This window comes from Phalangium opilio, unplaced genomic scaffold (genome assembly GCF_054372755.1).
Source record: "Phalangium opilio isolate 3A_F unplaced genomic scaffold, DU_Popi_V2 ptg000060l_1, whole genome shotgun sequence".
Classification (NCBI taxonomy): Eukaryota; Metazoa; Arthropoda; class Arachnida; order Opiliones; family Phalangiidae; genus Phalangium; species Phalangium opilio.
Genome location: NW_028324177.1, coordinates 5,552,769 through 5,567,707, shown reverse-complemented (window position 1 = coordinate 5,567,707; position 14,939 = coordinate 5,552,769). Strand labels below are relative to the sequence as shown.

The 14,939-nt window shown below is 35.8% G+C and overlaps 2 protein-coding genes and 1 long non-coding RNA gene across 3 annotated transcripts; all 3 read left to right on the top strand.

Annotated features, from left to right (window-relative positions):
* Window positions 1–6,635: 6,635 nt before the first annotated feature.
* On the top strand, window positions 6,636–14,466 carry LOC149666743 (uncharacterized). The gene is made up of 6 exons (XM_089841559.1): window positions 6,636–6,683; window positions 6,760–6,804; window positions 13,460–13,601; window positions 13,678–13,747; window positions 14,038–14,212; window positions 14,293–14,466. Exons 3-6 carry the CDS (start codon window positions 13,473–13,475, stop codon window positions 14,402–14,404), a joined length of 486 nt encoding a protein of 161 aa, XP_089697685.1. The 5' UTR covers window positions 6,636–6,683; window positions 6,760–6,804; window positions 13,460–13,472; the 3' UTR covers window positions 14,405–14,466.
* Window positions 11,521–12,358, top strand: LOC149666745 (uncharacterized). Its single transcript, XR_016368215.1, has 2 exons — window positions 11,521–11,882; window positions 12,122–12,358. It is a non-coding gene; the product is annotated as an uncharacterized LOC149666745 (long non-coding RNA).
* LOC149666744 (uncharacterized) lies at window positions 12,378–13,004 on the top strand. Its single transcript, XM_089841460.1, has 3 exons — window positions 12,378–12,385; window positions 12,441–12,645; window positions 12,754–13,004. The coding sequence occupies exons 1-3, from the start codon at window positions 12,378–12,380 to the stop codon at window positions 12,994–12,996; spliced, it is 456 nt and encodes a 151-aa protein (XP_089697586.1). The 3' UTR covers window positions 12,997–13,004.
* Window positions 14,467–14,939: the final 473 nt, after the last annotated feature.

Below are 14,939 nucleotides of genomic sequence, written 5' to 3'. Positions count from 1 at the left end.
TTATCCTAAAAAGTACCTGAAACGCGCCTGCAATTATCCTAAAAAGTACCTGAAACGCGCCTGCAATGATCCTAAAAGTACCTGGAAAACGCCTGCAATTATCCTAAAAAGTATCTGAAACGCGCCTGCAATGATCCTGAAAAGTACCAGAAACACACCCGCAATTTGCCTACAAAGTATATGAAAAGCGCCTGCAATTATCCTAAAAAGTATCTGAAACGCGCCTGCAATGATCCTGAAAAGTACCAGAAACACACCTGCAATTTTCCTACAAAGTATATGAAACACGCCTGCAATTTTCCTACAAAGTATATGAAACGCTCCTGAAAAGTATCTGAAATGCGCCTGCAATTATCCTAAAAATTATCTGAAAATCACCTGCAATTATCCTACAAAGTATCTGAAACGCGCCTGTAATTATCCTACAAAGTATCTGAAACGCGCCTGCAATTATCCTAAAAAGTATCTGAAAAGCACCTGCAATTATCGTACAAATTAAAGTATCTGAAACGCGCCTGTAATGGTCCTTAAAAGTATCTGAAACGCGGCTGAAATGATCCTGCAAAGTATTTGAAACGCGGCTGCAATTATCCTACAAAGTATCTGAAACGCAGCTGCAATGACCCTGCAAAGTATCTGAAACGCGCCTGCAATGATCCTACAAAGTATCTGAAACGCGTCTGCAATTATCCTACAAAGTATCTGAAACGCATCTGCAATTATCCTACAAAGAATATGAAACGCACCTACAATGATCCTGCAAAGTATCTGAAACACACCTGCAATTATCCGACAAAGAATCGGAAATGCACCTGCTATTATCCTACAAAGTATCTGAAACGCGCCTGCAATGATCCAAAAAAGAATCTGAAACGCGCCTGCAATTATCCTAAAAAGTATCTGAAAAGCACCTGCAATTATCGTACAAATTAAAGTATCTGAAACGCGCCTGTAATGGTCCTTAAAAGTATCTGAAACGCGGCTGCAATGATCCTGCAAAGTATCTGAAACGCGGCTGCAATTATCCTACAAAGTATCTGAAACGCAGTTGCAATGACCCTGCAAAGTATCTGAAACGCGCCTGCAATGATCCTACAAAGTATCTGAAACGCGTCTGCAATTATCCTACAAAGTATCTGAAACGCATCTGCAATTATCCTACAAAGAATATGAAACGCACCTACAATGATCCTGCAAAGTATCTGAAACACACCTGCAATTATCCGACAAAGAATCGGAAATGCACCTGCCATTATCCTACAAAGTATCTGAAACGCGCCTGCAATGATCCAAAAAAGTATCTGAAACGCGCCTGCAATGATCCAAAAAAGTATCTGAAACGCGCCTGTGATGATCCTGAAAAGTATCTGAAACGCGCCTGTGATGATCCTGAAAAGTATCTGAAACACGCCTGCAATTATCCTACAAACTTAGCAATTTCTGACTGTAACATGCATACAATATATTTGGAAGGTACAGTACCTGTAATGAGCCTACAAACATCCTGATTTCTTACGGTAGTTACTATTTCCCCTCTGTTTTCTAGCTGTAAGGTAGCTCCTTTATGACTCTAGAGTAGCTAAATTTTGTATACTGCTGTACTGAGTTTTCCAACGGAAGATATTTTTTCTGCAAAACGTCTAAAATGTTCTGCATTGCTCTCTGGAATGCATCTTAATTTTGTCTGAAGTTGAACCTTTTTAAGGTTTATTCCAGTATTTTTCCAGAATATTCCAGTTTATTTGCAATATATTGCAGATTCTAAAAAATCTAAATAACAGCAAAATGCAGCCGTAAATTTTTGTACGGGTTGGACTTCATTCTCCCGGTAATTTTACTTATGATCTAGAGCTTTATTTGTTACGTACTGGTTTCATTAAAATCCTGAACGTGTGGTTCCTGTAAATAATTTAGTAATTTTATTAGAACGTTTGTTGCTTGGATGAGGAATACATATACTTCTTCTATCTACTCTATCAGAAGTAAGATAAGGCACTAGAAGTATCTAGGTAACCAAATTCTTCACTTTACGAAAGCGAATATTCTTGATAACACACCAACGGTTGGCCCTCTGGTAGCGGTTTTTGAATTTGCCCTCCAAAACGTGAGACTCGCGGCGGTAGACGGCCGAACTAGATTCAAGCAGCCGCGTGTTGATTTGGCGAAGAAAGTCGAAGTAGTGGGGTGTGGTTAGTAGTTTTGGACGGTGGTGTTGTGCGAGCTAGAATGTGGTCGATCGAATAGAGGAAATAGTAGTTAGAGAGGGATGTGTTACCAGATTTTCATTGATAATATGGCTAAATATTTTAAGTTTAATGACGAAGAAATGGTTAATGAAGTCCAAAGATTGGGTAAATTGCAGTAAGTGTAATCCAAAAATACCAGAGAAACATCTCTGGAAAGCTGGGTGCCTCGTGTAAATATCCATTAATTAAATTTATATGAACACATGTTTTCCTTGGATATAATGTTATAAACGATAAGTGTATTTTTGAATGACGCAAACGCTCGCCGAATGTCACACGTGACGTTAACTAACTTGCTGATTGGATGTACGCTGGGTACACGTACGTGAGCGTGCTGAACATATTTGTCCTCTATCGCCAAAGCGGCCGGCGTTCTTAACGCCAAATATTACAAAGTGCAGATAGGCTATTTTGTTGGCGTAGTTGGGGAGCTTCGCGTAATTAGCTTGGCGCTCGAAAATGTTTGCCTAGTGCGAACGTAGCTTAACGGTTCCCGTGAAGCATCATTAATCGCACGATATTCACATGATAGGGGGCTACAGTAGTCTGGTACCCTTACTTTCCCTTTTCACAGGGAGGGGAAGTTTTGTTGACGTTGCCACGACGACGGATTTGTCATGACAACAGATTGTAAAATTGTAAGCTTTTTTATTTAGAGTATTTAAATGTCGGCGTATGAAAATTAGATTTACAAATCTAAAACCTTAAGTCCTTAACTCTATTAAACATAAATTTTGCGAGAAATGAGTTAACACTCACCCTCAAAATTTTTAATAAGGATAACGTTTTGAAATACTATTACCAAACTTTTTATCAATTCAGAAAAAATAGGAGTTTTTCGACCAAAGAAAGTTAGATTATGTAAAACATTCTTTGTACATTATAGAGTTGATGTTGTTTCTAAATATTCTTTATAAAGCTGATACTAAAATGTTAGCAAATTCTTACATCTACATCGAAATGGAAGACCAACCCGTAAATATCCCAAGGATAAACGTGAAAACCCGCTTAAGTAACTTAGTGTGTCATTTTAATACGCTGAAAAGGGCTTAGCTATAGTACTTTAAATTTTAGGTATATTATGCCTCTTTAAAAACAACGAATAATGCCTTGAATGTTCAAATTGTAATGCATAATTTTAAGATCTGAAACGTCTATTACTCCAACAGAATTATCTGCGTATAAATTCAGATTTATTGAAAATGCTTCAAGTATTGATTGCTTAGTTAATTTTCACGTTGAAATGTATTTAATAGTTACTTTTCATTCAGTATCTTAAAATGCATGCACGTCATGCAGTTGCGACTTAAAAATTAAGTGTAGTTATCAATGAAGAAGAAAAACTTTTCAAGCAGTATACCTTTCATGACTCTCAGCCGTGGTCTCCTGAAGTGGTACAGCGACAGCGCAAAAAGTTAGAGCAATCATGAAGAAATTCATCTCTATTCACTGAATTACGCTATCGAAACTAAGGCTGAGATTGAGTGCCACGTACTGCTCTCGTTCTTTGCTAATATCGACTAATAGTCTGGAGGATAGCTGAAATAATCATGCACTTTTCCAAGAAAGCATGAAACTTGGTATGAAGTTAGTTTGAAGTATATTAAGTCAATTAAAGATAGGTGGCATTCCGTATCTCTGTTGTGACAGCCGTGACAAGCCTCAAAAAGAGGTCGTGAAGTTGTAAACTCACCTAACATCATTTTAGGTAGCACCCCTCGAGATACGCCGCCTTCGAGCTATAGAGAAAATGTAGGGGCCGTGTATAAAGCAAAAATCTCTCCGACTCGTAGGAGATCAGTAAGGAATGAAAGAAATTTTCAATAGAAAATCAAACCACGCGCTACAAAACGAAAAAATAACTTAATTCTTAACTGCTTTTATTGAACATTTTAAAATAACAATTTGGCAACATAATTAAAGTCATAATTTCGCATAAGCACAACTCTAAGTAACAACTGTTACTATTATTAAAAAAAATATTTAACCATAAATGTTATTAGAGTTGTAAACAATTTTTTTTAAACATTCATGTGTAAAACCTTCTATGGTTTTCGGAAATTGTTCTATAGCCAACTGCTTTAAAACTATTTTCATAATTACCAGGGCAAGTCAGTTTCTCAGTGGTATTTTTTTGGACATAAGAAGCATATTTCCCAGTTTATCTCGGTTTCTTCGTTTCCTTTTTAATTTAGAGAATCGTCTTTCACTATAACGAATTTGTTCAAAATTAAGCCGAAGTATAATTTAACTTGGATTTAACAACAATAAGAGATCTTTATGACGGGAACTAAAATACGATTTTATAAAAGAAAAATTCCGGTAACTTCATAGTGAACCACGCTCTGCACTAAACAACTACGATATGAAGTCCTGATATTTTTGTCACGCAAAAGATCCACTGAAACCCCGTAAGTAACCTAAAAAACCAGAAAACACCCATTCTATCACCACAATACCAAATTTTACCATGAATTTTCAGATAAGCATGAATTAGCAGTATTGGGATACCGAATTTCTAACTGAGTGCCTGTATCATAAAAATATTTTTCAATCTTTAAAATGTGAAGAATAATTAAAATATTCTCAAATTATTACTTAAAAACATTGACAGTTGTTCTATTTTTAAATGTTGCGAAATTATGACTATGTTGCGAAATTATGACTCTAATTATGTTGCGAAATTATGACTCTAATTATGTTGCGAAATTATGACTTAATTATGTTGCGAAATTATGACTTTAATTATGTTGCCAAATTGTTATTTTAAAATGTTCAATAATAGGAGTAAAGAATTAAGTTATTTTTTTCGTTTTGTAGCGCGTGGTTTGATTTTCTATTGAAAATTTCTTTCATTCATTACTGATCTCCTACGAATCGGAGAGATTTTTGCTCGAGGGGTGCTACCTAAAATGATGCTAGGTGAGTTCACAACTTCACGACCTCTTTTTGAGGCTTGTCACGGCTGTCACAACAGAGATACGGAATGCCACCTATCTTTAATTGACTTAATATACTTCAAACTAACTTTATACCAAGTTTCATGCTTTCTTGAAAAAGTGCATGATTTCATTGAAAATCGACAGTTATCCTCCAGACTATAAAACGGTTTAGTTTGAACACGGAGCCGTTTAATATGTGTAAGAGGTTACAATAAACGTAAGGATTTTCAGCTTTTGCTCCTGCTGTTTTCCAAAGTATGCACGCAATCAAATGGTTTTTCGGGGTTGATTAATCTAGATAATGTCAGAAGTCTATGACTTCTTAACCTGGGAAGTATTGGACTCTAACCATATCCGGAACCATCCCTGTTAGCCAACTTCTTATTAGGTCCGATCATCGCGCCACCTACGGCGTTTCCCTCATTTTGAGCTGGCAGGCTGATTTGCGCGCCAGCAGCGGGCAAGTATCGAAACTTTAAGGTGTGTCCTGTGGTTTGCGTAACGAATCAGAAACGGTGACAAGAACAGATGTTTGCTAGAAATTCCGTTCAAACTACCGTGGGGTCCTAGGCCCAGGGGTTGTAATGGATTTCCATAGAGTTCTAGACAGACGGCTTTTCAACGATTGGCGGTGAAGAAGTTTTAAACACGCCCCACAGTTTGAGAGCCACAGCCTCGCAGTGTGGGATTTTTTCTGTAGACTAGATCGTTTTTCTTGTGGGGAGGAAACTTTTGACCCTCTTTTACGATTGCCATAGGCAATTTTGACTTGCAGGGATGGATACTACACTGAGAGAAATAACCGCGGTTTCTACAGGAAAATTTTACAGTAAAGCAGGGTAATTTGGATTTACGGGAAAGTAATATATAATATAATAGCAAAAGCGGAAACTACATTCTTTCCTACGGGATATTAAGGCTGCACTGTGCTGCTTTCCGTGTTTATTAAATTACTTAAAAATTAAAATCAATTACTGAAAATTGGAAAAATTATATGAATTTTGTGTGGGTGTGGTATTTTAAAGAGTATATTAAAAATGTTTATCTTATCTCTTGATTTATGGATTTTAATGGTTTAAAAAATAGTAATGTTGATTTAATCAAATGTATTACGTTTAAAAATATTGTGGGCCAAAACGATATATTTTTTTTAAAAAAAAGGTATTTCGAAGCGCGGAAAGCCGGAAACTTAAGGTAGATAACCTTTATCGATTTTTCTCAATAAACTCTTTTTTTTTGTGACACTCCCTATTTTAAACCGTGTAAAGGCTTATGAAAGGAAAGGTTGGGGGAGGGGGGATGCTTCAAAATTTCTTAAAGTAGTGGGTACTTTTCCACAAAAAAACACCCCCCTTGATCATTTGTGTCAGCGGACAGCGAACTCAAACACTACGCGAATGCGCGTCCCTCTACTCTTTCATGTGACTTCTTCTACAAGTTTGACAAAGACCAATATTCCAAAGATTTATTTAAAAATTCTTAACACTGCTATAAGGTAAGAAAATGGATTTAATTATATCGCAGTTATCACCTTGATCGAGGTAATGTTATAATGATTTGTTTTCGTGTAGGCTTTCAAATAACTTTCACGGAAATTTCCTCGTCAAAATCACAAGGTAAGAGTTTTTTTAAATTATTACTTAATATTAATTTTGCGGGCAAGAGACCTCTTAAAGGAATAAGACATGATATTATACATTAAGTAAATGGCTCTAATTTAGTGTCCACGGAATAGACACTAATTGATTATAAACTATCGCCTTCTACAATACACCTATGTGGTCAAAGCCCGTGCTTGGAGAGATACATACTCCTTGCCAAGTTGTAGTTCTTCGGAAGGTCGTTTGTTTTTTGTAGAATTTTTTGGACTATGAATTTCGGGGGCCGATCATAAAGGTTGAAATTTAAAAAAAAAAAATATATTAAGTGAGCCCCTCTATAAAGTGATAAATATGAGTCCTATAATTTATTTTTAGCCACATCGTATATATACGATGAGGCCATTAGTTTGTCCCGCGAGCCTGTGGGTGTGGGTGTGGGTGTGGTGGTCGTGGTAGTAGTTTTTCGCGATTTGGAATGTGGTCAGAGTTACCCAAAGAAATAGTTAGTCAGAGCTAACCGAAGAAATGGTTATTTTATTGCTTTGGCAGTAAAGAGCTATTTCAGAGGGGGTAATGGCTACGTCACCAATGCTATTTGCCCATAGAGAAAACCCTCATAAAATGGCCGCCCTACACTCAAAGGCAGGCCCAATTTTCGTAGCAGACGAAATTTTTCCCCCACTGAAATAGCTCTATAAAACGTTTCGTTCGACATTGAAGGGAGAGTGAATGTGAGAGAATTGTGGTGAGGTGATATTTTTCGTTCGTGTATTTTAAAAGGATGGGGATTATAATAGTAAGTGCAAGCATGCATTTAATTGCACAGGTAAGGTTAAGCTTTGTGAAATGTGGTTTACGTTTGCTCGATATATTTAAAGCTAGAGAGAGAGAGAAATTTAGTATTGGCTTAATTTAAATGGAAGGTTTAATATTCCCTTTAAAATTCCTGTCACCCGTCAACAATAAGGGTTTCACGCTTTTCATCTCACCCCCCCCCCCGATTTCAAAATTCAAAGAAATCGAGGGGGATTTTTAAAAAGCAAAAGGAACTATATACCGATGTTATATTTGGAAAGGTGGTGTTTATTACTAGAAGTTACGTCTATTTCTCCATAAATCGAGAAGAGTTTTAAAAGAAGGTACTAGCTTGGGGCACCAGATATTACAATTATAACGTAAGTAAATTTATTGAAGTAAGGATTAGAGGGTCATAATTTTTCTTAGGGCATCGAGGTGCTATTCACTGTGATACCTCTCTCTCTCTCTCTCAGTTTGAAAAACAAAAAAACTCTCTCTCTCCCTCTCTCTCTCTCTCTCTCTCTCCAACTAGGAGTCATGATCTTAACCGAGGCCAGGAGATATAACTTCACGGTTGGAGAGGCAAAAGCATATTAAATTCTTACCGACCGGGCAGAAGTTTTATCACTGTTTAGGGTAGGGCATCGAAGGGCTATTCACTCTGATTTTATGCACGGTAAATCATTTAAGCATTGTCAAAGATAGCGTTATTCACTCATTAGGGTAAGGTATAGAGGGGTTATCCACTCATTAGGGTAGGTATAGAGGGGCTATTCACTCGTACGATGTGGCTACTATTACGAGCCCTTGGGTCGCCTTGTTATATTGAAATTCAACTCCAAATATATTTGAATAGAAATGGGTCAAAGCAAACCTTTTTTTTATTAAATAGGAACAATTCTTAATCTCGCCAATAGTGCTTTTGACTCTTTAAACTCACGTACGATAATTAAGTCTATTTATAATGGAAATATTAAAAAAAAGGAACTTGCGTTGCACAGCAATTTCATTAAGCAAGAATTAAACCTTTGGAAGTTTTTTAGATAAGAATTTAGCCCTAAACTTCTTAACTTTCTCTTTTTCTGTCGGTACAGTAAATTTAATAACAGATTTAAAATTTTATTAAAGGTAAAGACTCAGGTCCTAGTCTATACCGTAAAGTTTCGTTAAACTTATTTCAAATTGTAAACTAGTTATTTTATTGAAACTAAGACGAATTTTTATTTTTAAATTAATTCTTGCATGTTTATTGAACGTTTCTTATGTCCAAAACTACACGGTCCCATCATAGAATACTACCTTGGGGCCACTCTTGGCGTTCTTAAATAGCCAGTTTAGCCAAGGTTGTTGTGGAATTTGTTGCGTGTCAGGGGCTTTAAATTATCCGTGAAATCTGAACCTATATCTAAATGGTTTTGATATTCTTTTATTGGTCTAAATCCATTAAAATATAGTTGTTTGGCCATTTCACTCGCTCTTTAAGGGGGTAGAAACTCTACATTTTTCATCAATTTGCACCTTTAAATAAATTTGCTAGAAGGCCAAATCAAGAGATGTAATGTAGCCATACCACTTACATTTTCAGATATGATGGATTTCAAGTGTGGTCTAGAACGTTGTGAATTTAGCACAAACATTTATAAGAAATATTTTCACCACTGCTTTTCTCATAAAAACTTGCACCGAGTATATTTTAATTGTTGTGGAAGGTTATTCACAAATTTTGGATCGTTTAAAAGCCACGCGCATCGAACTCACAAATCTGAAATGAAAATTAGCTTAAATAACGATGCTGACATGGTTTCTCAGTTTCCTAGTGAAATTTTAAAATGCAAAATTTTAAACTGTAATTTTGAATGCGCTACCATCTCTTTAAAAACTTTCTGCGATCATCTTAAGGAGCACATTATTAATGGGATCACTGTATCATGCCCGATGAAACAATGTAAAGCAACTCAATTTAGAACAAAATCATCATTGTCAAGCCATTTTAGTCGCAAACACAGAAAAAGGAACGAATTTCGATTCGATCGTAGCGAACCTAGCATAACCCAAACGGATTTACAACCACAAACTAACCAAGCTGTTGATTCTGAAGAAGAAATGAGGTTTGAATGTGCAGATTATGAAGATGATTTGTCAGAAGAAATCTTAGAGCAAAAAGGATTAGAAGACAATTTGGGAATGTTTTACTTAAAACTTCAAGCTGTAAAATATTTGCCCTGTAGCACGGTGCAGTATATTGCAGAAGAAATTTCAAATTTGAAATATGTGGAGAAATCCATCATCAAGAACAAGTTGTTTTCGGATCTTGCCGACCAGGGGATAGCCGATGATGTCATAACACGTGTTCTTGATATATTTTCAAATTTTAATATACTGGAAACTACTCATGAAAAATTTAAATCAATATATCAACGGGAAAAGCACGTTAAAAACTCTTTGCAATATGTTGCACCAGTTCCAGTTTTCCTGGGCTACGATAACGGGAAGAAAAAAAATTTTACCATTACGTTCCAGTGAAGGATTCACTATCAAAATTAATATCTAACGTGGAAGTTGCGAAAATACTATTTTTTCCGAAACCTACGTTTATCAATGGGCAGAATCAAATACTAGAAGATGTATGCGACGGAGAAGTTTTTAGTGGAGAGTATATGCACATGGAAGACTACAGAAGTTGCATACACCTAATAATCTTCCAAGACGCGTTTGAAACTGTAAACCCTTTGGGATCTGCGAGGTGCATCCACAAGATTGTAGGAATATATTACACTTTAATTAATATTCCACCCGAGCTCCGATCTACTACTGACCACGTTCAGCTAATTTTATTATGCAGGGACTCCTACTTCAAAGACACCAATAGCTGTCTAAAGAAGTTAGTCAGCGACTTGAAAGATTTAGAAACTGAAGGGATAGTTATTGGAGGTAAACGGTATAAAGTGTTTGTATGTAGTTTCGTAGGAGACAATCTGGGCAATCACGAAATAGGAGGATTCCAAAAAAATTTTGCACACGGCCACATATGCCGTTACTGCTTAGCTACGGCTCAAGAAATTCATGCCGATGGCCCATTTACAAAAAGATCCCCGAAGAACTACGATGATAGTATTGTAAAGCTAGCTTCTGAACCAAACATGACATCAAATAATGGAATAGTTAAGAAATCTATTTTAAATGAGCTTAAATATTTTCATGTATGCAACCCAGGATTAGCGCCATGTGTAGCTCATGACCTATTTGAGGGGATTGTTGCTTACGATTTGTACCAGTTTTTAAAATATTATATTAATGTTAAAAAATGGTTTTCTTGGAACTATTATAACTGGCAAATATCTCAATTCGAATTTAAAGGAAAAGACGTTAACAATAAGCCCTGTTCTGGTAGACCTGGTGGAAAAAAATTAACAGGGGATGCGTCTCAGATTTGGTGTATTTTAAGGTTATTTTCTATAATTTTTAAAGATAAGATTAGGGAATTTTCGGATCCTGTTTGGGACCTGTATCTTCAATTAAAAAAAATAGTGGAGATTGTCATGGCTCCTAAAATTTCAAAACTGGAAATTGCGTTTCTTGTTATATTATTACGAGAGTATAAGAAAGGCCTTTTGAAATGTTTTCCCAACTATAATTTAAAAGCCAAACACCACTACGTTTTTGAACACTACCCAGAACTTATTCTTCATTATGGACCGCTTATACGTCTTTGGACGCTTCGATTTGAGAGCAAGCACCACGTCTATAAGAAGTTTGCGCAGAATAACAAGAACTTTCTGAACATAACGAAAACTCTATCGCAAAAGCACCAGATGCAACAGGCATATTTTTTGGCTGGCAGTCCATTTCCATCTTCAATTAGCTACTCGAGTTCGAATTTAATTAAAAGAGAAATGTCTAATGAAATGAACCGAGAAATAGATATTTGTAATTGAAAAGGAGAAAACACAACGTTTCTGAAAAAACTACTTTATAAAGGGACACTTTATGAAAAAGGACTGTTTGTAATTGTGGAAGCTTCAGATGATCATTTACTATTTGGGCGCATAGACACAATGATCATATACAAATCGGGAATTGATAAAGTTTCATGCTTTGTACATTTGTTTGAATCAAAGCGATGTGTAAAACTACACGTCTTTGAAGTCACCGAGAAAAATCGTGCTTTGATTATCAATTTGAATGATCTGGCGGATTATTATCCATTGCCATGCTATGATATATTTGGAAAAAAAATAATTACACTCAAGCACAGTGTTCACCATTCCTAGCGGACATGCTGACAAATGCTTGAGGTATGATGTAACCTTATCGATGGCTTGCAATCGAAAACCCTTCCAGCTCACTAGTCTTTTTAACAGAAGCTACTCCAATCGCCACTATTTTAAAACGTCCCTTTGTAATAGGAATGACTGTAAATTGCGAAAATTATGATCCTTTGCATTTTTGCATGTATCGCAATACCCGCCATTTTCCATTTATATTTTGGGCCCGACGACAAAAACAAATATTTAAATCTTAAAATTTATTTCAGATGGATGAAGGCCCCTTCAATCAAATTCCTGCGGTCGTTCACAACGTGGAACATTTCGTGGAAAACCCTCTTAAAGAGGGTTTAAAAAGTCTCATAGTTAAAGCTATACCTTCACTGTCATTAGCTGATGCAGAGCTAGTGGCAAATGTTTTAATTGCTACCGGCGTTGAAAGCGAAGAAGATATACAAGATGTGACGGAAGATGATTTAAAAAACTCAATTTTAAAACCAATCTAAGTGCGCAAACTAAAACGTCATGTGCAAGCGAAGCTCAATAAAACCATGCATGTAAATGGTAAGTTCTTATTATTTAGGTGAGGCATTTCCATGGGCCACGTTACCACCGACACGTATGTGAGAAGTCATTTTGTAAACATTCATATTTAATTCTTATTTTAGACACAAGTGTTGTAGTGGGTCAAGAAGCTTCATCAGGAAGTAGTTCTAATAATGACAGTGAGCTGGTATTAAGTAATGAGGCTGGACCAAGTGGACTGTCGTTTAACCAGGAACCCACTGGCCAGGTAAATATTACGTAGACTTAACTTTTAAGCCCATTCTAAGAGTGTAATAGCCTATGGTTTCAAAACGTACAATTATTTTCAATGTGTAGTAATGTAATTATATTTTAGGCTGTTGAATATGGTAATGAATCCTGGATTGCTTCGTACAAAATTAGGCTAGAAATTTTCACAAAGCCAGTCCAAAGAGAGCTTATGAGTAATAAGGCCCTCAGCTTAAAAGCCCGGGGCATTGTAGTGAGAACACTTGTGGATGACTCGATAAAGAAATCCGTAAGACCTTCATACAATAGTATGCGGAAAATTTCCAGTTTATTTGCCAAACGGTTCCCAAATGCCTTGGAGATAAAGTAATTGGGCTTGGAGACACATTATTCGTGAAGCAACTTTACAATCGCTTGGACTATCTTTCGAGACAGGAATATGGTGTTATGCCTCGCGTTAAGGAAGTAAAAAAATTTAAGAAACCGCGCTTGGATTTAACTAGCATAGAGTCATTTAATTACAATCCCGAAACAAGCAAAGAAGATTTGGCTATGAATGAAAGAATTCGTAAAGAACTGCAACAATTGCGTTTTGAATTAAATCCGGATAATGACATAATAGATTCAAAAATTAGACTTTCATTTCCACTACAAAGGAAAGAGATCATTGGAGGTGCCGAACTGAAAGAACTAATAGCACGTTGGCCATTTCTATTTGAAATAAGTGGAATGAAGGATCACTTGGACCTTTTTCTTGGAAAAGACATATTTCAAATATTTGAGGATTTTTTCAAGGAAAAACGCTCCATATTTCTGCAATTTTTTCCGAGAAGTAAGAAAGCCTTCATGGTCAAAACCATAGAAGCCTTAAAAGATACAGAAAAGAGGACAGAAGTCGAAGTGGTAGGATCCATTATCCTAATGATCATGAATCACTTTAAGGAGGATTCAAACTGCATCTTCCCGATAATTGAAGTAGGCTATCCAAATTTAGGGTGTTTTGGATTTTATTTCTAAACGGTTATTAATGGAACTCTTTAAATAATTGTAGCCAGGAACTGAAATTTCAATGGATATTCTGAAAAAGCTGGAAGAACCTTCTTCCACTTTAATAGTTATAGGTATTTATATTTTCTATTCGAATAAAACAGAAAAAAAAATCAAACCTGGAATAATACTAAAAAACTGAACATTTTATAAGTATAAATAATAGTTTGAATATTGTAAGTAAGCTTTAATCAATATCTTTATTAACCAGTCAATTATAAACGCAAGTTGAAATGTGTTATTTGAAAATATGTAATCAATTTGCTTTAATTTCCCTATTTGGCCAAGTATGAGACGCGGATTCCAATTTGACGCCCTTCTAAAAACAATGAATTTTTATTTCACAAATTATCTTTTCTTTTAGGAGAAAGTTTGCTCAAGGCATCACGTTTTGTCCTTGTAGCAGAAGGAACCATTCTTAATGACCACATTCCTGGGGAAAATATTTCTACAGCGCTTGCGATGTTTTTTGGAGTATTTTATTTAACAAATACCGAATATCCCAAGAAATGCTCTGCAACTTTGGAGTTTTTTCAAAGGTGTGATATTTAGTTAGACCAGATAGGGACAATGGTTTAAAATATTTTTATACTGTCTCATAGAATTATTAATCTTGCAGATTTATCGCGGATTTGAACCCTGATAACCCAAAGGATGCAGTCAACACAAAAGCGCTTGGACTTTTCAATAAACTATCTCCACTCATGTGGACCCAATTTAAAGCAGGCTGAAAAAAACCTGGCAAATAAGCATTTCCTTTCATATTTTAATTAATAAAAGTATGAATTTTAAATGGCCTTCATTATTTACCGGAATTAAACTATTCATTTTTGGTACAAGATATAAATAACCAACGACCTTAGAGGCATGCTTAGTTATACATTATACCAGCGATAACCAATTAGGTTCATATGCATCGCTTTATGGTTGGAAGGCTATAAGTGAATACACAAACTGAAGTTGAAAACTCCAATTGATACAGTGAAACTTCATTCAATTTTTAACCTATAAATAACTATTCCTAATGGAAAACTACCTTTTTACCAACCAAAACAGCTGGCTCTCTTCCTATAATTTTAAAGACACTTCCAACAAAATGTACCCTTACTACCAGTAAACAGTACTAGCTTACTTTTGATAAATTTTCCGAGATCTACTGCTAAACCTACTCTTTTTACCAATAATAATCACAAAATCAGTTCTGTAGTTTTTACAAGCTATCCAACTAAAAATAGGCATGTACTATAAAAACAACTGGCTCATCTC

Coding starts and splice junctions, on each gene's coding strand:
- LOC149666743 (XM_089841559.1), top strand. CDS start 13,473: ATGGTCAAAACCATAGAAGCCTTAAAAGATACAGAAAAGAGGACAGAA. Junction 13,748..14,037: donor TTCCACTTTAATAGTTATAG/GTATTTATATTT, acceptor CTTTTCTTTTAG/GAGAAAGTTTGCTCAAGGCA. Junction 14,213..14,292: donor ACTTTGGAGTTTTTTCAAAG/GTGTGATATTTA, acceptor TTAATCTTGCAG/ATTTATCGCGGATTTGAACC.
- LOC149666744 (XM_089841460.1), top strand. Junction 12,646..12,753: donor ACCAGGAACCCACTGGCCAG/GTAAATATTACG, acceptor ATTATATTTTAG/GCTGTTGAATATGGTAATGA.